This window comes from Columba livia, chromosome 28 (genome assembly GCF_036013475.1).
Source record: "Columba livia isolate bColLiv1 breed racing homer chromosome 28, bColLiv1.pat.W.v2, whole genome shotgun sequence".
NCBI classification, from domain to species: Eukaryota; Metazoa; Chordata; class Aves; order Columbiformes; family Columbidae; genus Columba; species Columba livia.
In genome coordinates this window covers 851,542-873,374 of record NC_088629.1, presented here as the reverse complement: position 1 = coordinate 873,374, position 21,833 = coordinate 851,542, and the positions used below count along the sequence as shown (strand labels likewise).

General features: G+C 62.6%; 2 protein-coding genes across 2 annotated transcripts; both read right to left on the bottom strand.

Annotated features, from left to right (window-relative positions):
• Nucleotides 1-453: 453 nt before the first annotated feature.
• Nucleotides 454-9,144, bottom strand: TARS2 (threonyl-tRNA synthetase 2, mitochondrial). The gene is given in 19 exon segments (XM_065042896.1): nucleotides 454-610; nucleotides 1,354-1,468; nucleotides 1,615-1,687; nucleotides 2,569-2,670; nucleotides 3,424-3,524; nucleotides 3,630-3,707; nucleotides 4,810-4,947; nucleotides 5,012-5,174; nucleotides 5,969-6,144; nucleotides 6,757-6,855; nucleotides 6,940-7,086; nucleotides 7,157-7,235; nucleotides 7,312-7,376; nucleotides 7,670-7,787; nucleotides 7,866-7,987; nucleotides 8,060-8,183; nucleotides 8,707-8,846; nucleotides 8,848-8,916; nucleotides 9,085-9,144. Coding segments are annotated over 19 exon segments (2,118 nt in total). The 3' UTR covers nucleotides 454-461.
• Nucleotides 9,145-10,093: 949 nt separating this feature from the next.
• RPRD2 (regulation of nuclear pre-mRNA domain containing 2) lies at nucleotides 10,094-21,616 on the bottom strand. Its single transcript, XM_065042889.1, has 11 exons — nucleotides 21,079-21,616; nucleotides 18,200-18,329; nucleotides 17,579-17,679; nucleotides 17,291-17,368; nucleotides 16,871-16,923; nucleotides 16,450-16,576; nucleotides 15,701-15,876; nucleotides 14,964-15,243; nucleotides 14,413-14,673; nucleotides 13,629-13,829; nucleotides 10,094-13,054 (listed from the first exon to the last, which is right to left on the bottom strand). Exons 1-11 carry the CDS (start codon nucleotides 21,287-21,289, stop codon nucleotides 10,476-10,478), a joined length of 4,197 nt encoding a protein of 1,398 aa, XP_064898961.1. The 5' UTR covers nucleotides 21,290-21,616; the 3' UTR covers nucleotides 10,094-10,475.
• Nucleotides 21,617-21,833: the final 217 nt, after the last annotated feature.

The window sequence follows — 21,833 nt, the reverse complement described above, 5'->3', positions numbered from 1 at the left end:
GGGGGGACACCCCAGGTGTCTGGGGAGGGACCCAGGCGTCCGGGTACAGAGGGGGAAAGGAAACCCAGGCGTCCAGGGTGGGGAGTCAGGTATCTGGGGTGGGGGTGGCCCCCCCAAATTTCTGCAGGGGGACACCCCAAGTGTCTGGGGGGACGACATCAAGTATTCGGGGGGGGGGTGACCCCCAGGTGCCTGGGGGGAGTGGGGGAAGGACCCAGGCATCCGGGGTGGGGACACAGGCGTCTGGGTGGGGGGGTGCACCCCAAATTTTTTTGGGGGTGTGGGGGGCACCCCAAGTGTCTTGGGGACACCCCCCCACACCAAGCGCCCTGTCCCCCCCCCACACCGGGAGGGCAATGGGAGCAGCGGGGGGGGGAGATGCACTGAGCTGTGCTCAGCAGTGGGTCCTGGTGTTTGGGGGGACACGGGGGGCCGGGGGGGACACGGGGGGGACACGGGGGTCAGAAAAGCTCCTCGGCGTTGGGGACGCGCGCGTCGCGCAGCTCCTGCAGCCGCCGCAGCGCCGGGCGCAGCTCCCGCTCCCCGCGGTGCCGGTTGTCGCGGGTGCGGACGCTGACGGTGCCGCGGGAGCGCTCGCGGGGACCCACCACTGCGGGGGGGCACGGCACCGCGTCACCCCCGCACCGCGTCACCCCCGCACCGCGTCACCCCGGCACCGCGTCACCCCCCCGGCACACACACAGCCAGGGGGTCCCGAGAGGGTCCTGGGGGTGTCCCGGGGGTCACAAGATTGAAGGGGGAGTCCCAAGAGGGTTCTGGGGGGGATCAAGGGACAAGGGGGGGGTCCAAGGGGTGTCCCAGGGGTCCCAAGTGGTCCCACAAGAGTTCGGGGGGGGTCCCAAGGGTGGGGGAACCAATGCAGGGGGTCCCAAGACGGGGTGGGGGGGGCGTGCCAAGGGGGTGTCATGGGTGTCCCAAGGGGTCCCAGAAGAGCTGGGAGGGTCCCAAGGCAGGGGGGGGTCCCAGAGGGGTCTCAACGGGGGTCCCAGGATGGGGAGGGGGGACCCAAGGGGGTGTCGTGGGGGAACCAAGAGGGTCTGTGGGGGGTCCCAAGGGGGAGAGGGGCCAAGGGAGAAAGGTCCCAAGGTGGGGGGGGTCCAGGGGGTGTCCCAGGGGTCAAAGGACAAGGAGGTTCCTAAGAGGGTCCTGGGGGGTGTCCTGGGGGTGCCACGGGATGCAGTGGGTCCTGGGGGGGGGCAGCCAGGGGGGTCCCACGGGAGCACGGGGGATCCTGGGGGGTCCCAGGTGGGTTCTGGGGTCCCAGGAGGGTCTGTGGGTCCCGGGGGGTTCTGGGGGTCCCAGGGGGTCCTGGGGGGCCCGGGGGTCCCTCACCCATCTGGAAGTTGTACTGCGCCAGCTGCGCCCGCCGGATCTTCCTGCCCAGCGTGGCCCCCGCGTCCCCGTCCAGGTCGGCCTGGAGACCCCCCCCCCGCAGCACCGCCTGCACCTGCAGGGGACACCGGGGACAGGGGGACGTGGGGGTCAGGGACACAGGAGAACGCAGGGGACTCAGGGATGGGGACAGGGGAACGGGGGGACAAGGAGGGATGTAGGGGGGACGGGGGGGACACGGGGGGGGACAGGGACACTCACCTCCCGGGCGTAGGGCTCCACCTCGGGTGACTGCGGGATCACCATGACCTGCAGCGGGGACAGCCACAGCGGCCTGGGGACACCAGAGCGGGGACATGGGGGACACTGTGGGGTTGACATTGGGTTGGGGTGACAAGGGGGGTGACACTGGGGGTGACCCAGGTCTTGGGGGGGTGACCCCCCAGTGAAGGTGCCCCAAGAATGGGGGTTCCCCAAGGACTGGGGGGTGTCCCCAGGATGGGGGGTCCCAGGGCTGTGGGGTGTCCCGGGGTGTCCTGGGGTGTCCCAGCGCAGTCTGTGTTTTGGGTGCCTGTGTTCTGGGGTCTCTGTATATTGGGGTGTCTGTGTTTCGGGGTGTCTATTTTGGGGTGTATTTCAGGGTGTATTCGGGGTGTATTCGGGGTGTATTTTGGGGAGCATTTGGGGTGTATCTGGGGTGTATTTTTGGGTGTATTCAGGGTGTATTCGGGTGCATTCGGGGTGTATTTCGGGGTGTATTCAGGGTGTATTTGGGGAGTATTTAGGGTGTATTTGGGGTGTATTCAGGGTGTATTTGGGGTGCATTCAGGGTGTATTTTGGGGTGTATCTGGGGTGTAATTTGGGGTGTATTCAGGGTGTATCTGGGGTGTATTCAGGGTGTATTTTGGGGTGTATTTGGGGGTGTATTTGGGTGTATTGGGGGTGTATTTTGGGGAGCATTCGGGGTGTATTTGGGGGTATATTCAGGGTGTATTTTTGGGTGTATTTGGGGTGTATTCAGGGTGTATTTGGGTGTATTTTAGGGTGTATTTGGGGTGTATTTTGGGGAGTATTTAGGGTGTATTTTGGGGAGTATTTGGGGTGTATTTTGGGGTATATTCAGGGTGTATCTGGGGTGTATCTGGGGTGTATTCAGGGTGTATCTGGGGTGTATTTGGGGTGCATTTGGGTGCATCTGGGGTCCCCGTGCTCACCAGCGCCCCCCGCAGCTCTCGGCCAGCACCGCCAGCAGCCGCTCCAGCGAGCCCAGCACCGCGCGGTGGATCAGCACGGGGCGCACGGGCCCCCCCGACGCGCTGGGGACACGGGGGGTCACACAGCACCCCAGACCCCCCCGAACCCCATCAGCCCCAAAATTCCCACCCCCAAGTCACAAACATTTCCCCCCAAATCCTGCCCCCCCAGCCCCATTTCCACCCCCTTTAGCCCCAAATCCTGCCCCTTTTAGCCCCAAATCTGCCCCATTCACCCCCAAATCCTCCCCGCCAGGTCCCAAATCTGCCCCATTCACCCCCAAATTCTCCCCCCCAGCCCCATTTCCACCCCCTTTAGCCCCAAATCCTGCTCCTTTAAGCCCCAAATCTGCCCCATTTACCCCCAAATTCTCACCTCCCCCGCCCCATTTCCACCCCATTTCCCCCCAATTCCTGCCCTTTCACCCCCAAATCTCGCCCCCCAGGTCCCAAATCTGCCCCATTCACCCCCAAATTCTCCCCCCCAGCCCCATTTCCACCCCATTTCCCCCCAAATCTACCCCATTCACCCCAAATCTGCCCCATTTACCCCCAAATTCTCACCTCCCCAGCCCCATTTCCCCCCAAATCTACCCCATTCACCCCAAATCTACCCCATTTACCCCCAAATTCTCACCTCCCCTGCCCCATTTCTACCCCTTTCACCCCCAAATCTCACCCCCCAGGTCCCAAATCTGCCCCATTCACCCCAAATCTTGGCCCCTTAGCCCCATTTCCACCCCTTTCACCCCCAAATCTACCCCATTCACCCCCATTTCCACCCCTTTCACCCCCAAATCTCGCCCCCCCCATTACCTCATGTACTCCAACCCGAATCTCTCCGGCATCTGGAAATCCAGCTGGATGGTCCCGCACTGATGCTGCCGCCCCAGCGCGTCCCGGATGCGAATATCGATCTAAAAATGACCATTTTCACAGAATTTTAAGGGGCGGGGGGGTCCCCGAAGGTCGAAGGCAAAACGGGACCTTCGGGGGCCCCCCCGCCCCCCCAAAATTGTCACCTTAGGGCCATAAAAGGCGCCGTCCCCAGGGCTGAGGTCCCAGGGTTGGCCGAAGTTTCGGAGGCTGCGCTCGAGTTGCTGGGGACACAAAAGGGGGGACATGGAGGGGACATGGAGGGGACATGGAGGGGACATGGAGGGGGGGGCGGTGAGGGGTGTGGGGATAAAATTGGGATGTGGGGACAAAGGTGGGACGTCATGTATGGGACATGGGGACAAAGGTGGGACATGGGGACAAAGGTGGGACATGGGGACAATGTTGGGACACGGGGACAATGTTGGGACATGGGGACAATGTTGGGATGTGGGGGCAAAGGTGGGACATGGGGACAAAGGTGGGACATGGGGACAAAGGTGGGACACAGGACATGGGGACAAAGCTGGGACATCATGTATGGGACACGGGGACAATGTTGGGACATGGGGACAAAGGTGGGACGTCATGTATGGGACACGGGGACAATGTTGGGACATGGGGACAAAGTTGGGACATGGGGACAAAGTTGGGACATGGGGACAAAGTTGGGATGTGGGGGCAAAGCTGGGACATGGGGACAAAGGTGGGACATGGGGACAAAGGTGGGACATCATGTATGGGACACGGGGACAATGTTGGGACATGGGGACAAAGATGGGACGTGGGGACAAAGGTGGGACATGGGGACAAAGGTGGGACATGGGGACAATGTTGGGACATGGAGACAAAGGTGGGACGTGGGGACATGGGGACAAAGTTGGGACATGGGGACAAAACTGGGACACAGGACATGAGGACAATGTTGGGACACGGGAACAAAGATGGGACATGGGGACAAAGGTGGGACACAGGACATGCTGGAGGTGACACGTGGGGACACCGCAGGGGACGCGACACTGGGGACAGCACCCACTGCAGCTGTCCCTGTCCCCATCCCGTCCCTGTCCCCATCCCCATCCCTGTCCCAGCTTTTGGGGTCCCCGTCCCCATGTCTCTGCGTCCCCGAGGAAGCCGGGTGGCCCCGTCCTTGTCCCCCCCCCAGGTTTGGGGTCCCCGTGTCACCTGCTCGGCGCGGTCCCATGTCTCCGTGTCCCCAAGGAAGGAGGTGGCCCTGTCCTTGTCCCCATCCCTGTCCCTATCCCAAGTTTTGGGGTCCCCATCCTCACCCCTGTCCCCCCCCCATGTTTGGGGTCCCCGTGTCACCTGCTCGGCGCGGTCCCAGGTCTCCGTGTCCCCGAGGAAGCCGGGTGGCCGCGTGGCCAGCACCAGCTGGTACGAAAACCCCAAAACGCCGTAAACCGTCCCCACAAAGTCCAGGCAGGCGGCCACCTCCCCCTCCAGCTGGGGACAGCGGGGGGTCAGTGACACGGGGGCGCTGGGGACACGGGGGGACGGGGGCACAGACCTGCTCGGGGGCGCAGAAGATGTGCCCGTCGTCCTGCGTGAAGCGGCGCAGGCGCGTGAGCCCGCTCAGGGTGCCGGGGGGCTCGTTGCGGTGCAGCACCCCGAAATCCGCCAGCCGCAGCGGCAGCTCCCGCCACGACCGCGGCCGGTGCGCGAACATCAGGCTGGGGGGACAGCGGCGGGTCACCCCCCCGGCGAGGTCACCAGCCCCCGGCTCAGCCAACACACGGGGACGGGGCAGGATGGGGCCCCAGGGGGGAGAAATGGGGCTGGGGGGGACAGGATCGGGCCCAGGGGAGACTGGAGATTGGGATGGGGCAGGATTGGAATGGGGCAGGATCAGGCCCCAGGGGATTGGGGATCAGGATGGGGCAGGATCAGGCCCCAGGGGGGAGAAATGGCGCTGGGGGGACAGGATCGGGCCCAGGGGGGGATTGGGGATCGGGATGGGGCAGGATCGGGCCCCAGAGGGAGCAGAAATGGGGCCAGAGGGGGGAAATTTGGGGCTAGGGGGGCAGGGAGGCAGGTCACGGGTTTGAGTGACAGGGACTTGGGGACCCCTGTCCCAGTGCCCCCCCAGTCTGTTCCAATGCCCCCCCAGTCTAGCCTACTTCTCCCCTGTCCCCCCTAGTGCCCCCCAGTCCCTCCCAGTGCCCCCAGTGCCCCCCAGTCTGTCCCAGTCCCTCCCAGTGCCCCCTAGTGCCCCCCAGTCCCTCCCAGTGCCCCCCAGTCTGTCCCAGTCCCTCCCAGTGCTCACCAGTGCACAGGGCAGTTAACGGGTTTAAGGGACAGAGACTGGGGGACCCACCTTCCAGTGCCCCCCAGTCCCTCCCAGTGCCTCCCAGCGTCCCCCAGTGCCCCCCAGGGCCCCCAGTGTCCCCCAGTACCCCCAAGTCCCTCCCAGTGCCCCCAGTGCCCCCCAGCACCCCCAGTGCCCCCCAGTGCCCCCAGTGCTCACCAGTGCGCGGGGCAGTTCATGGGTTTCAGGGACAGCTGCTCGTCGTCCCCGTCGGGGCTGGTGACGGGGAAGATGTTGGGGCCGTAGTGCTGCCAGTGACCCGAGCGCTGCCACAGCGCGCGGCGGAACAGCGTGGGGGACAGCACCTCCCGGAACCCCCGCGACTGGCACTCGGACTGCGGGGACAGTGGGGACAGTGACAACAGCGTGGGGGACAGCACCTCCCGGAACCCCCGCGACTGGCACTCGGACTGCGGGGACAACGGGGACAGTGACAACAGCGTGGGGGACAGCACCTCCCGGAACCCCCGCGACCGGCACTCGGACTGCGGGGACAACGGGGACAGTGACAACAGCGTGGGGGACAGCACCTCCCGGAACCCCCGCGACCGGCACTCGGACTGCGGGGACAACGGGGACAGTGACAACAGCGTGGGGGACAGCACCTCCCGGAACCCCTGGGACTGGCACAGAGGGATGACGGGACACAAGGGGACAAGGAGCGGAATGGGGGGACATGGGAGGGGAACATGGGAGGATGCAGAGGGACATGTGGGGACAAGGAAGGACGTGGGGGGACATGGGGGGAGACACAAGGGACGTGGGGACACAGGAGGATAGGGGGACATGAGGCACAGGAATGCGGGGACAAGGAGGGATGCGGGAGGCCAAGGAGCCACATGGGAAGTGCCAGCGCCACCCCCAGGGTGCCCGTGCTGCTCTAGAGGTGACAGTGCCACCCTGAGGCGCCAGTGCCACCCGAGGCGTCCCGGCGTCCCGGTCCGTACCCGGATGAACTCCAGCAGCGCGTTGTAGACGTGGGCGCCGCGGGGCAGGAAGAAGCAGCTGCCGGGGCTCAGGGGGTGGAAGAAGAACAGTTCCTGCTCCTGGGGGACAGGGGGACACGGGGGGATCGGTGACCCCCCGTCCCCGTTTTGGGCCCGTTTGGGCGGGTTTGCGTCACCGCTCACCTTCCCGATGCGGCGATGGTCGCGCGTGGCCGCCTCGTCCTGCGCCCGCTGCCACCGCGCCGCGTCCTCGGGGTGCGGGAAGGCGATGGCGGTGACGCGCTGGAGGTGGCGGCGGGTGACACCCCTGTCCCACAGCGACGCCGAGCTCTGGGGGACGTGGGGGGCTCAGAGAGGGGTCCCAGGACCATCACCCCCCACCCCGCAAAGCGTCACCCACCGTGAGGACGCGGAGCGCGCGGATCAGCCCCGTGTGACGCAGGAGGGGACCGGGACACAGGTGGAGGATGGGACCGCACCTGCGGGGACACGGGGACAACGTGGGGACACCGCAGGGCCCCCCGAGGACCCCCCAGTGTGGGGTCCCTCACCCACCTGTACACAGTGGCCGTTGGGGACGTCACCTCGTCCTCGAGCTGCTGCAGCTGGAAGTTGCTGTGCTGGGGGGGACACGAGGTGACAGTGGCACAGGGGACAGTGAGGGGGGTGACACTGTGCTGGGGGGACAGGGCAGTGAAAAGGGAACAGGTGACACTGAAGGGTGTGACAGTGGCTTGGGTGACACTGAGAGGGGGGGTGACACTGTCCTGGGTGCACCGAGGTGGGTGACGATATGGGTGCCACTGAGGGGGGGTGACACCGGTCCCTGTTCTCCCCCTGCCCCACAACCCCACCCAGGAGTGTCCCCAGGTCCCCAAAGGGGCTGGGACAGGAGGGGACAGAGGGGCCACACCTGGAACAGCTGTGCCAGCTGCGGGCGCGTGGCCTCCAGCCGCTCGAAGCGGTGGCCGCTGCGGGCAAACGTCACACACGCCTCCTCCAGCGCCGGCAGGTCCCCCCCCTGCACCGTCCTGCATGAGGGGACATGCTGGGGACACGCTGGGGACACCGGCCCCGCCGGGGACGCCCTGCGGCCCGGTGCCCCGTACCTGTCCCCCATGTCCACGTCGCAGAAGAAGCCGTCCTCGGTGGCCCGCGCGCCGCAGAACGTGGCCCCGAAGAGCTGCTGGGCCGCCGCGCCCAGGACGCAGGCGCCCGAGAGCCAGAACGCCTGCGGAGGGGACATTGGGGACATCGGGGACGTGGGGGGACACCCCGGGCGCTGTGTCACCCCTGGACTCACCGTGCGGCCCTCGGGGGAGGAGAAGTCGAGCAGCTCCAGGTCAGCGTCACCTTCCAGGGGACGGTCCAGGTCCTGCAGGGTCCCGTTCACCCGGGCCACCAGCGCCGCCTCCGCCAGGCCACCCCTGCGGGGACACGGGGACACCCCGGGGACACTGGGGGATGTTTGGGGGGGGGCCCGGGGACATGTGGGGGCATTTGGGGGGACCCTAGGGACACTGTGGGGATGTTTGGGAGGACCCTGGGGACACGAGGGAGGCTGTGCGGACACCAGGGGGACGCTGGGGACTTTGCGTGGACGCTGTGAGGTCACAGTGCGGACATGGTGGGGACCCTGGGGACCTTGTGCAGACCCCCTTGGGACCACAGGGACAGGGTGGGGACCCTGTAGGGACATCGGGGAGATCCCGGGGACACCATGGAGACCCTGGGGACCCTGTGCAGACCCTCTGTGGACCCTGTAAGGTGACAGTGGGGACACCGTGGGGACCTGATGGAGACGGGGGGAAACTGTGGGGACACTGAGGACCATGTGCGGGTCATAAAGACAGTGTGGGGACCCCGTGGGGACACCATGGGGACCTCATGGAAACAGCGGGGACCCCGTGGGGATGCTGGGGACACCACGGGGCCCCGGCCCGCACGTACCCCAGCTCGGTGGCCACCTGGAAGGGCGTGGTGTGCCAGGCCCGGCCGGGCAGGCGGGTCCCCCCGGGCAGGGCGATGCGGATGGGGGCGCCCGGGGGGGGGCCGGTCCCGCTGCCCATCCCGCTCCCGCTCCCGTTCCCGCTCCCGTTGCTCCTGCGCCGCCCGCAGCTGCTGGAACAGCCGGATGCGCTCGGGCTCCGGCGCCGTTACCTGGGAGCGGGGGGCGGGTCAGCGCGGGGTCAGCGTCACGTCAGGACGCGCCCGCCCCTCCCGCGGTGTCACCACGAGGGCAGGACGGCGGGGACCCCGCGGGGCGAGAGGCGGCGGGAGGGACAGGACTCCCGGGGGGACCGGGGGGGCCGGGGGGGCCGAGCGCACCCGGTGTCGGCGCGAAGCTCCCGCGAAGAGCAGCCGCCCCCCGGCGCGGATGGACGGCATGGCGGGACTCCGCCCCTTCCGGCGCCGGCCGGAAGCCGGGCTGCCCTGAGGGGGCGTGACCAAAGCGCGAAATCCCCGCCCATTGGCGGGGCAAAAGCCCGTGAGTCCGCCCAGAAGGGCGGGGATAACGTGGAATCCCCGCCCAGGAGGGCGGGGCTAAGCTCATGGGTCCCACCCCCTGCCCGGTGTGGCGGGCGCGTTGTCTCCGGTTCCCCCCGCCGAGGCCGCGTTGGACTCGCCCGCCCGTGGCGAAACCCCGCGGGAGGGACGGAACCATCGACAAATAGGGGGGAACGGGTCACCCTCCCAGCGCTCCTACAGCCCCGGTGACCAGAGAGTAACGGGGGTTTAATCACCACCGACCCGCCCACGGCCCCCCCCCCCGGTTCGGAAGGAACCCCCCACCTCGGTGCGGGGGACACAGCTGAGGTAACCGCCCCCCCCCAGGCCGCACAAAGAAACGCTCCGTCACCTGCTCGGTTTTTGTAATCTTTATGTAGATATTTAACCCTACACCTTTATCAAACATATATGATGGATTCTAGCAACTAAAAAAAAATAAACCAACCAAAAAATAAAATAAATCAAGTAAAATTCCAACTTCATATAAAAGCCGCGATGGGGCGGCCCGGGGGGGCAGCGGCCGGGGGGGGAGCGGCCCTTGGGGGGGGGGCAGCGGGCCGGGACCCCGCGGGCTCCGGGAGAGGTGGAATTAAAAAGTGATTATTATATATACACACACGTACAAAGTCAACGGCGCTCCCGGGGGAGAGAATCGAACGGAACCCAAGAAAGCAGAAGATCTTTTTTACCTTTTTCACCCGGTTTTGGGTGGTTTCTCTTGGCGGAGGACGCGGGGCGGGGGGTCCCCTCTGCTCCTCCCGCACCGCGATTTGGGGGAGAAGCCGCTAAAAACCAGCACAGCGCAACTTTCGCCGGTTTCCGGGGGGGTTTTTTGTTGGTTTTTTAATATTTCTTTTCCTTAAACTAGAGCTGGAAGGGTTTATTTCAATTTTTTTCCATTAAAACATCTTTTTTTTGCTAGTCTGGCACTGAAATGGGTGCGGGGGGGATAAAGAGTAAAAGAAAAACAAACAAAAACCCAAACAAAAAATACAAGGGACTAAATAAAGGGGAAAAGGGAAGAAAGGAAAAGGGAAGAAAGGTAGAAAAAGAAAAAAAAAGAAGAAAAAAAGACTGAAAGAAAACTGAAAAAAGCAACAACAACGAAACCCTGACTGAATATTTAATTTAGGAGAAGGGGGTGGGGCTCTGGAGGGGCAAAATCCAGAAGGAAGATGCCCCCGGGCAGCCCCCCCAGCGCGGCCGCCTCAGTACCTTGGGGGGAAAAAGGGGCGTTTAGGGGCGAAAAAGGGGGAGCCGCGGGGGAAGGGCGGCCGGGGCCTCTTGAGCCCGGGGAAGGGGTCTCTGCTGCCGAAGGGCTCGCGGGGCCGGAACTCGGCGCGGGGGGGTCGGCCCAGCGCCCCGCGGGCCCCCCCGTCCCTGTGAGCGGTGGGAGGGGGTCCCAGCGCCCTTTGGGGGGTCCCCAAGGGCGGGGCCAGCCCCACGGGTGGGGGGTGGTCCCGCGGGGGGGCCGCGTCGCGGGGGTGTCCGGGGAAATGCTCCTTCAGCGTCCCTTGGTGGATGGTTGGGTCCATGGGGGGGGGCGCGGGGAAGGGGACCCCCGGGTGGTCCCCGGTCGGGGGGGGCTGGGTGGGGAAGGGGACGGCTGAGTGGTCCCCAGGGATGGGGGGCGGTGGGGGGGCGGGGAAGGGGACCCCGGGGTGCTCCACAGTGGGAGGGGGGGGCACGGCGTGGGGCAGGGGGGCGTCCTTGGAGAAGGGGTTGGCGTGATCCATGCGGGGAGGGGGCAGCGGGTGCTCCCGGGGGAACAGGCTGCCGTGGTCCTTGGGGGGCGCGGGCGGCGGCGGGGGGGGCACGGGGGCGGCGGGGACCCCCGCGTCGCGCGGGAAGGGCGCCCCGTGCTCCAGGGGGGGCGGCGGGATGCGGTGCTCGAACGCCGGCGTGAAGTTCTTGCCGCGGAAGTTGTTGACGCTCTCCTGGAAGGCGGGAGGCGGGGGGACGTGCGGGGGGAACCCCCCCATCCCGGGCAGCTCCGCGCTCCCCGAGGGGCCGTTATCGAACGCGCCGCCCCCGCCGGCGCCCACCTCGAACCAGCCGGCGGAGCGCGCCGCGTCGCGCCCGTGCCCGCGGTTGTTCTTCCCCAAAACGCGGATGGATTCCACGGTCTGGATGGGCTCCCCCGACATGCCCCCCCGGCTCGGGGCGGCGTTGTGGTACCCCAGGGTCTCGATGGGGGCCCCCTTCTCCTCGGCGCTGTCGGGCAGGTCCAGGCAGGAGGAGGAGACGCGCGTCTCGATGCGGTAACGCTCCTCCTGCGGCTGCGCGTCCCCCCCCTTGGCCAAACTCACCCCCTCGGCCGAGCCGCTTTTGGGGATTTGCCCGAAATGCTTCTCGTCGGAGGGTTTGCGGGAAGCGTTTTTGAGCATGTTCTTGAATTCCATGGTGGAGGTGGCGGAAATGGAAGAAGCCAAAGGTTTGGGGGCGTCCGGAGCTCTCCCCGCCGGGCTGGAAAGGGCGTTCTGCGATGAGAAGAGCGAGCGGTGCGGCAGCGAGTGCGGCGAGTCCGGGTATTGCTTCTGCGCCAGCCCCGAGTGCACCACGGGTTTGGGTAAATTGGTGTGATTGGAGTTGGCGGCGAAAAACACCTCGTTCTTTCCGGGGGAGGGGGAATCGTCCGGGGCGGAGTCGCCGGCCCGGAGGCCGTAACCCCCGTAGATCCCCGGGGACGCGGCCAACGCGTCGCAGCTCTCGCTCTGCTCCAGAATCGACCTCATGGCCGGCGGGAAGGACGATTTCACACCGAACTCCTGCGATCTCTGCCCGTAGCTGGGCAGCACCGGCTGGTACTCGGCCGCTTCCGAGAGTTTGCTGGACTTCAAGATGGATTTGGCGGGCTTTTTCTCCAGGTTCAGCATGGCCGACGGCGGCGGCCCCGAGTAATCGAAATCGCGGTAATCTTCGTCTTCTTGAAAAGACGCGTCCGGGTAGAATTTCTCCTGCGAGGAGTCCATCAGGGAGGAGTTCATCTCCCCGCTGTCCGCGGGCGGCTTGTACAGCGCGGCCGGCGACTCCCGGCCGAGCCCGAAGGGCCGGTACGCGTGCACCGAGTTGGGGATCTCTTGGGAGTACCCGTCGTCGCGGCTCTGGAGCGGCGAGCGGGTGCTGCTGGGCGTGGAGGACCCGGGGCTCATGATTTTGGAGAGGAGGGAGATGGTGTCGACGCTGCCCGAGGCGGGTTTGTCCATCATCTCGTCCTGCGTGGGCGTCCCGCTGCGCTCGTCCCGCACCGGCGTGCCGTCCACGTTGTCCATGGCGGCGGGAGCGCGCTGGAAGTCCGAGGGGTGACTTTCGGCGGCGACGCCGGAGCCCAGGCTGCTGAGGATGGGGATGTTTAAGTTCAGGCCGCTAAAACCGGGATTGCCCTTCAGGAAGTTGTGGATCTTCATCTCCAGGCTGGGGGACGGGGGCTCGGACTCCAGCTTGGGTTTGGGGATTTCCGAGGGCTGCGCCAGCGAGGTTTCTGTTGGCAAAAGGGACGAGGAGCCGGGCGGGTGGGAAGCGGGAAAGCCCAGGGAATTAGTCGGCGGCTTAAAACCGGAGCCTGAGAGCCCCGGGGGGTGTCCGGCCGGGGCTTTGTTCACCGCGGAGGGAACCTCGGCGCCCGAGGAGTTGGGGGAATAACCGAAGGTTTTGGGAGCGAAGGGCGGCGCGCTGGCGGGGACGCTCCGGGCCTTGGCGCTGGCCGGCGACGCCGCGGTGCTTTGCGAGGCCGTGTCGCCGGGCTGGACGGTGTTTCCGGCCACGCTCTGAAGTAACGATGACAAACCTGGGGGGAAAAATGAAAAAACAAAAAGAAAAGGCCAAACGTTGCGGTCAGACGTTCGGGGAAGAGCCAAGTCAACCCTGAGTCACGCTTTCTCGGACTGCAGATGGCAGTAATTACAAGAACTTCACGTTTTAGCCAGGAAAATGACTGGGTTTTGCCGTGTTTATATCGCCACCAGCACCCACCGGAGGCTCAGATTCATCTGGAAATACATGGATTACAACATATTTGGCATCCAGGTGTCAAACCATGGCGCCGATGACCGCGGTGCCGCGCAAGGAGGAGCCGCTCTGGGAAGTTTTCTGCCCTAAAAGCAGCAATTTTGGATGCCCAAGGAAAGCACAAAACCATCCGTCTGCCCCCCGTCCCGCTCAGCGCCCTTCCCTGAAGCGTTCTGGATAAACGCACTTCTGGCAGGGAAGAAACATGAAGATGTACAGAAAAGGAGTAACATTCACTAGTGAAAAAGTCACTTGTGTTCACCCAAGACATAAAACATTCCAAATAAGCGATTTTCCCCTTAATTTTCGCTTTTGGGTAGGCACGTTCTGGCCCGTTTGGAAGCGGGTGGTACCTTGCAACGCCGGCGCCGTCTGAGTCTGCGTTTTGGAGAGCGCGGACAAGATGCTTTCGGGAGTTATTTCCACTTTGGAGAGAATATTGGCTAACGGGTTGGAGGGAGCAGCCGGGGTGCCCAGCGCGGGAGGCTTCAGGCCGCTCAGGGCCGTGGGGCTGCTGGGGGTGCCTGGAGAAGGTCTTGAGGCGGGACTGACACCTGGAAGGACACACAGACACAGCGGTTTGCGGACAGAAGGGGCTTTTTTTTTAGCTTGTTACACATTTCCACCCTCAACCTCCCCTGGCGCAACAATGTGATGGGGGCAGCTGAGGGACCTGGGGAAACAGCCGCAGGCTGTTTCCCCAGGTCCCTCAGCTGCCCCCATCACATTGTGCTCCAGCTCCTCAAGCTCTTTCTTGTCATGAGGTGATCCCACCAACCCGCCGGGTTGAGCCCTGAGGTGGTTCTGGTGCCATTCAGAGCCCTGAGGTGGTTCTGGTGCCATTCAGAGCCCTGAGGTGGTTCTGGTGCCATTCAGAGCTCTGAGGTGGTTCTGGTGCCATTCAGAGCTCTGAGGTGGTTCTGGTGCCATTCAGAGCCCTGAGGTGGTTCTGGTGCCATTCAGAGCCCTGAGGTGGTTCTGGTGCCATTCAGAGCCCTGAGGTGGTTCTGGTGCCATTCAGAGCCCTGAGGTGGTTCTGGTGCCATTCAGAGCCCTGAGGTGATGGCCCAAACCCGCTCCCGGCACTCGTGGTTTGGCCTCGGCTCCTCTTGGGGCTCGTTCAGCAGCCGAACCCACCTGTGTTCTTCATGACGGACGTCAGGCTGCTGAGGATGGAGCTGATCTTGGCCAGGTCCACGTTGGCCAGGTTGGGCAAGGCGAGCGCAGGGGATGGAGCGACGGGCGCTGCGCTCACCGCCTTGGGAGCCACGGGAGTCACTGTCACTGGCGGCGTCGCCGTCACCGCGGCCGTGCCCGCCATGGTAGACGGTGCCGTTTTGGGGACACTTTCGGTCTTCGCGGGCGCTGGAGCCGCCTGCTTCTCCTTCCGCTCCTCCACTGCATCGACAAGAGCGGAACCGTCATTGTGGGTACAGGACTTTCAAAGGGATCCCCACAGAATTGTTTTGGTTGGGAAAAGATTGTGGAGTCCAAGCGTCAACCCACCCATGTCCCTGAGAACCTCATCTGTGTGTTTAACCCCTCCAGGACGGCGACTCCAGCACTGCCCTGGGCAGCCTGTTCAACACCCACAGCCCTTTGGGGGGAAATCACCCCAAATTTCCACCCTCAACCTCCCCAGCGCAACTCGCGGCCGTTTCCTCTGTCCCAAAGCACCGAGAACACACCGATAATTTTTGCCGTGTCGTCCTCCACGTCCGAGAGCTCCATGTCCTCCACGTCGCGGTTGTCGGTCACGGGCTCCGGAGCCGTCGCCTTGCGGCTGGCGGGCGAGCGGGACCCGTCCTCGTCCCCCATGCCCTGGAACGGGGACTCGGAGCCGGTGGGGGACGGGGCGTCCATGCTGGGGGACGGCACCGGGGACTCCTCGGGGTCGGGCAGCGTCGCCTTCAGCTGGTCCAGCTTCTTCTTCAGGTTGCTCACTCGATTAGCGAACGTTTTATAAGCCTGCGAGAGAAACGGCGTCAATTGGAGCATCTTTAATTAAGCACGGCTTAATTACTTCCCTAACGAAGAAGCGCGCGGATGTAGAAAACCCATTTCCAACCAGCCGCGCCCTGCGGTGAGAACTCGGCTTTTTGGTGCGACTTGCAGAGCAACGACCACAAAAATATGGGGACGCAAAATGTTTCTCCTGTGACTTCAAACGATTTTCACTGGAAGAACAAATTTCTAACACGAGAAAATGAGAGATTTTTATAAAAACATAGATTAAAAATTCCTATAAAGTTCCAGCAACGCCCAAGAATCCAGTTTCCGACGCGTGGACGTTTGCAGCGTCTCCTCCTCTCACCAGCCCCCCAAGCTCCACTGTCTTTTGAAACCGTTTGTCCAACCAACTCCTCCAGTTTTTAACAGAAAGACGACGCGTTTTCGGGCAGAAACGGAAGGAAACGGGACTCACGTTGGCGACCACCTTGACCTCCTTGTACTGCGCCTCGTAGAAGATGCCGGCGTTCTCCAGCGCCTCGGTGAGCGAGGGGCCGTTCTTCACCTGCTTGTCCAGCCCGTTCACAAACTCCTCCAGCTTCGAACTCGCCTCCTCAAACTCCTTGGAGAACTTCTTGCCCCCCGTTTTGTCTGCAAGGAGACGGAACGGCGCAAATCAACTCGAGACGTGGAAACGTACAATTTTACTCTTAACTACACAGAGTGGATTTTCATTTTCAAACACGCAAACACCTTGAGTTCATTTTTCCTTCGTTACCGTACTCACCTACGAGTCACCATGACTGTAAATGACCGTTTTCAAACGTTTCCAAGCTCTCTGCAGTTTTACAATTAAATTTCCAATTAAAGGACTGAAAATACTGTGGTTCCCATGTGCTGCTTGCTATTGGACCCACAGTCGGCCCCTCACGCTGTAGCTGTTGATAGACGCCTTGAACATTGCAAACTATCAAATCTGAAATGATTGAAGGGGCTCTGCACGTTTTAATGATACAAAGACACATTTGAACAGCCCAAAATGCACTTTCCTGCTTTCTCTGGGCTCTGTATCTGCGGGTTTGTACAACCAGCTTCGAATTCACAAATGTTTTTGGCTCCTGCTTGGGGAAATTTGGGGAGTTTGATTCCTGGTCTAGGGCTCAACAGAACCCAGCGGCCCTGACAGCTCCACGTGCGTGTCCCCGGATCCCGCCGCGTCTTTACCTTTGAGACACTTGAGCGTCTCGGTGCTGCACACGTCCACCCTCATGGTCGAGAGCTGCTTCTCCTTCAGCTCGATCTGATCCTCCGAGCGCTTGTACAGCAGCAGCTCGTCGATCAGCGACTGCGGCTGCGGCGAAAACAGCGTCGATCGCACGGGAAAGGCGGCCTCAGCACATTCCGAGCCCGCCAGCGGCACGGCCCCACTCCCAACCACGGCTCTGATCCCCCAACCTGGCATTTTCACCCTCAGGCTGCACAGACCAGCCTGTAATTCCACAGATCTCCTCCTAAAAGTGGGGACAGACCCCGCGCTCCCTCGGGGGACCCGATTTAGGGGGATTTCTTGTCACCAACCCCTCGTCCGCCCGAAATTCCTCCTCCCCAAGGACCATCCGATCCAAACACGAACTCGCAGACTTACTCTGAACTCAGCAACGATCTTGGATTTCAAAGCGGCTTTCGGGTTCGTGGATGCTGCCGGAAGAAAGAAAAAGCATCAAGAAACCAAGGGGCGACACCTCGACTGAAAACAAGTCACAAAAGGCGGCTTTAAATTAAACGTTTTACGATAATTTAACCAAAGGCTTCCCGTGAGCTCCAGGGGAAACGGTCCCGTGTCAATGGGTTGTGATGGAGGTCGGAAAATTACACTATCGCCTTTTTTATTTAAGTGTTATTGCTTTAACGTGCTATAAAAATTCACTGTGCATCCCCAAATATTTATAGCACCTCCCTACAAACCCCCGGCTCGTGTTTCGGTCCCGGAGCTCTGGGCTACGCTGTATTTTCCTCCCCGGACCGGGAACGTGACCTGAACTCGGAGCTCCCGCTGTTTCCTTACTTTGCGATTTCTTCCACGGTTTGTTCGGTTGTTTGTTCAGAGATTCTTTCAGCTGCTTCTGAGTTTTGAAAGTGGTACCTGGAAAACATTCCATGGGTTTCCCCTTTTTTTGCAGCCTGGCATCACGGGATTCCGACAGAACCTGCTTCTCGGTGCCCGGTAAAACGAGCCAACAGAAACCGGGCTGAAAACACCTCAAACAGGCTCCGTCACTTCACCTTCTTTTTACACCGTTTTCTTTAAGGTCAGGCGGCAGTTTTAAGGTAAAAAATGCAAAAAGCCACTTACTCAGAGCTTCCTTCAGCGCCAGAATGGTTTCCTCGGGGTACACGTTCCTGTCCTCCCAGATTTTGAAGATTCTTTCGATAGATTTGGACACGGAGGGATCCCTGAAAGAGAAGAGTGGGTTTGCTTTAACCCCAACCCCATGGGGAATAACAGAAACAATTCTGCATTTAAATCAAAACCTTCCAAGGCCCTTCCGGGCGGGAAGGTTTCTGGGTGAAACGCGCAGGTTTCCGAGCGCTGGGGTTTCTCTGACGCCTTATTGACGGGGGGAAACAACAACATCAATTGCTACTCCGCAAAGCAGCTTTTGATATGGATGCTCTGGGGAAAATAAAGTGATTTTTCTACTTGGGGACAAAAACAACCCCTCATTCTCCCCACAGAGCAGAGTAACAGAGTCCGGCAGGGGAATTTGGTCAAGAAAAGGAGTTTTTGCCCTGATTTCTGCCCGCGCAGCCCATGCGCACCCACAGCATCAGCCTTGGGCCCTGAGCAACGGAACCCACAAGAATTCCAAACAAAATGAAAGAAAACGGTGTCAAATAGCGACTCCGGCCCCGGTGCGTCCGCTCCGAAGGGCCCCTGTTGGGAGAAGCTCATTTTTGGGGTGGGTGCGCTCACTTGACGAGGGAGGCGGCCTCGGGCAGCACCTCGGCGAAGGTGTCGCGGAACACGATGGCGTTCTTGCGCTTGCAGTTCTGGATCACGTCGTTGGCCAGGTAGAAGAGGTTCAGCCGGTGGGGAAAAGCCGCTGAAAGGCAAAGGGAAAATCCAGATTCGGCGTCGCGGCCAAGTCACAACAGCTGCATTCTGGTACCGAAACCCCCGTTTGGGGGTTTTATATGGGTTTCCATCAACCCGGAGCGGGCAAACCTGGGACCAGAGACAGCTCCGAACCATTTCCAGCCCCTCCCCAACCCGCACGCTCGGCCACATCGAACCCGCTCCCGCTTGCGCTTCAAAAGGGCACAAAACGCCGTTAACGCGGCGCTAATGGGACGATCCCGGCGACGCGAGAGGAACCGAATGAGCAGAAACGGCAGCGGGAACACAGAAATCACCCCGTTTGGCTCCCGACTCCGCGCTCTATTGCATTCCCACCTTCCCTGCGTTAATAATCCACATTTTTTAACCTACAAATCCCTAAATTCTCCATTTCCCTTCGTTTCGCAGGGTCGCTTCGTTACTGACACCACTCACGCCACCAGAAAAACCCCAAACTCCAACGCCCTCCCGCTCAAAACCAGAAACCAAAGGCAGGATTTGCAGGGGACGCAGGAGAAGCCGCTCCGTGAACGTTTCCCAGCCCACGAGAAGCTCCGCGTGCTCTTATTAGACGATAATTGTGAAATTAGAAAGTAATTGTTAAATAAACCGTCGCCCGAACGGTTTGGTTGAGGAACGGTGTGCTCTGCCCCGGGGGCTGGGAATCCTGACAACCGGCCCCAAAATCCATCGTCGGGTTCAGTTCTTGTGGGATTTCATTCAAACTCAACGCTCAGTCCCGGACCCAAGCTCAAGGCAAACGCCGCTGCCCTTTCCGCGGGGCCGAATCCATTCAGCGCCTCGATTTAGGGCTAATAGTGATGAAAACAAGATTCTCAGCTACTGTTAAGACTGTCCTGGCTTAAACCGGAGAGGAAATACGGCCAAGAAATGGGAAATCTTACACTGAGTCCATTGTGGTGTCCCCACGTTAATTACCAACAAGACGTGACCTTTAACAATTAAATTCCTGCAAGAAACCTCTCGATTCCCAACAGAAACTTCCCGGAGGTGAAGTTATCACACAATTATCGCACAGAAACGTTTGTGGTGTTAAACTCTCGGCCAACGGGACGGGAGCCGCTCATGGCAACAGCAACACCCCTCAGGACCACCGGCAACACCCCTCAGGACCACCGGCAACACCCCTCAGGACCACCGGCAACACCCCTCAGGACCACCGGCAACACCCCTCAGGACCACCGGCAACACCCCTCAGGACCACCGGCAACACCCCTCAGGACCAACGGCAACAGCCCTCAGGACCAACGGCAACAGCCCTCAGGACCAACGGCAACAGCCCTCAGGACCAACGGCAACACCCCTCAGGACCAACGGCAACAGCCCTCAGGACCAACACGCATTTTTTTTCTTCTAAAAGGCCCAAATTCTTTATCCAAATATCTAAAAGTTGGGGGAAGAAGCCCACACAAGCGGCGCCCTCTGTACTGTCAGCGAACCTGCACTTGTCGCTGTGTGAAACTGCGGCCGCGAGGTGCGGGGGGCGGAAAATTCAGCGTAACGTGAAGGGAAAAGAAGGAAAAAGATAAAATATGTAAGTGGAAAGTAACCAAATAACGAGGGGTCGGGGCACTGCGGTCAAGGGCTGCTTGAGGTGGTAATGGATAAAGCGATTAATGAGGAACGTGGCCAAACACGAGGGGGGCTGAGGGGCAAAGAAAATCCAGCTCCTCACCAGTACGGACCAGCAAACAGCCCTTGGGACCAGCTCCTCACCAGTACGGACCAGCAAACAGCCCTTGGGACCAGCTCCTCACCAGTACGGACCAGCAAACAGCCCTTGGGACCAGCTCCTCACCAGTACAGACCAGCAAACAGCCCTTGGGACCAGCTCCTCACCAGTACAGACCAGCAAACAGCCCTTGGGACCAGCTCCTCACCAGTACAGACCAGCAAACAGCCCACAGGACCAGCTCCTCACCAGTACGGACCAGCAAACAGCCCTTGGGCTCTCACCTTCCTCCCTTTAATCGCACGGTTGTGCCGCAGGCAACAAAAAACCTCCATCCAAAGGCGGAGGAGCAGAAGAGTCCTCTGCGTGCGCACCGGGAAAACAAACCATCCCGAGCCCTACAGAAGGTTCGGTACAAACCAGAGCAGTGTTTCGGGAGGGGAACGTCCTGCAGAGCTGATTTCAAGTCCTGCGATGGAGGCGACGGGACTCGCGGAAACATCAACTCTCGCCCCAGGCCGGCGCTGGCACCAGGACCCGGCGCTGGCACCAGGACCCGGCGCTGGCACCAGGACCCGGCGCTGGCACCAGGACCCGGCGCTGGCACCAGGACCCGGCGCAGCCGTGCCAAGCGCCGGTGCCCGCGGGAAGGGGCCAGGCTGAAGGTGCGATTCCCCCTCCGCTCTGGAAACGGTGCTTCAGGAGGTTCCTCGCGAGCGCACGCAGGACCGGGGGGGACGGTGCCGCCGCTCTGCGCGGACACACGGGTTGTGCTTCTCCCCGGGTGACGTCGAGCAGAAACCCTGCCCAGCGGCCACAAACACCCAGCGATCGCTAAACCTCACGCTGCAACTTTCTGCTTGATGTCACGTCCAAAATAACCGGGGATGGACACGTCAAGTGCAGCCAAATCCCCGCGACCCCGTGCAGCCCCGCCGGGTCCTCCCCGCCCGGCAGCGGGGGAAGGGGACAGGGCCGGAGCGGGAGCAGCACCTGCCGAGGCCCGGGCCGGTCCCGCGGTCCCACCCCCAGCCCCACTCACAGCGCCGCAGCCACTTCATCCAGTGGTACACGATGGTGCTGTGGTGCCGCTTGTTCTCCAGGCACCAGGAGGAGAGGCCCTGGATGGACTCCATGGTGTTGGTCACCGCCTGCAGTTTCCTGTCGAGCGAGGCCTCCAGCGCGCCGGCCGACGAGGAGGCGGCGGCCGAGGAGGAGGAGGCCCGGCCACCGCCTCCGCCGCCCGCCGCCATCTTCCCGCGCTGCTCGCCCACCCGAGCCGCTCACACGGCGGCGGCGGCGGCGCGGGGGCTCCCGCTCCCCTCACGGCCCCGACGGGGCCTGCGCGGCGGCGGCGCCTCAGCGGGGCCTGCGCGGCGGGGCCTGGCGCTGCGTTGAGGTGAAGCGGCGGGCGCGGCGCCGCCCCGAGCCCGCTCGTTCGGGCGCGGCCCCGCTGGCGGCCCAAGCGCCGTTAACCCCGGAGCGGCGGCGGCGGCGGCGCGGTCACTGCCCGGCCCCCCCCGAGCGCAGCGCCCGCCCCCCCGCCGCCATTTTGTGCCGGGCTCCCTCACACGGGCCGCGGCGGGGACCCCGCGCGCCTGCGCCGCCGCCCGCGCGCGCCTGCGCTGCCCCGCCCCGCGCCCCGCCCCTCTGCGCGCGGCCCGCGCCTGCGCCGTGTGCTCCCCGCCAAGATGGCGGCGTCATGGAATTGGCAATAAAAACCAGCCTCGGTTTTAAATAAAAAACAGTTTATTGTGTAAATAAAGGAAGGGCGGGCGGCGCCCGCCCCCGCCAGAC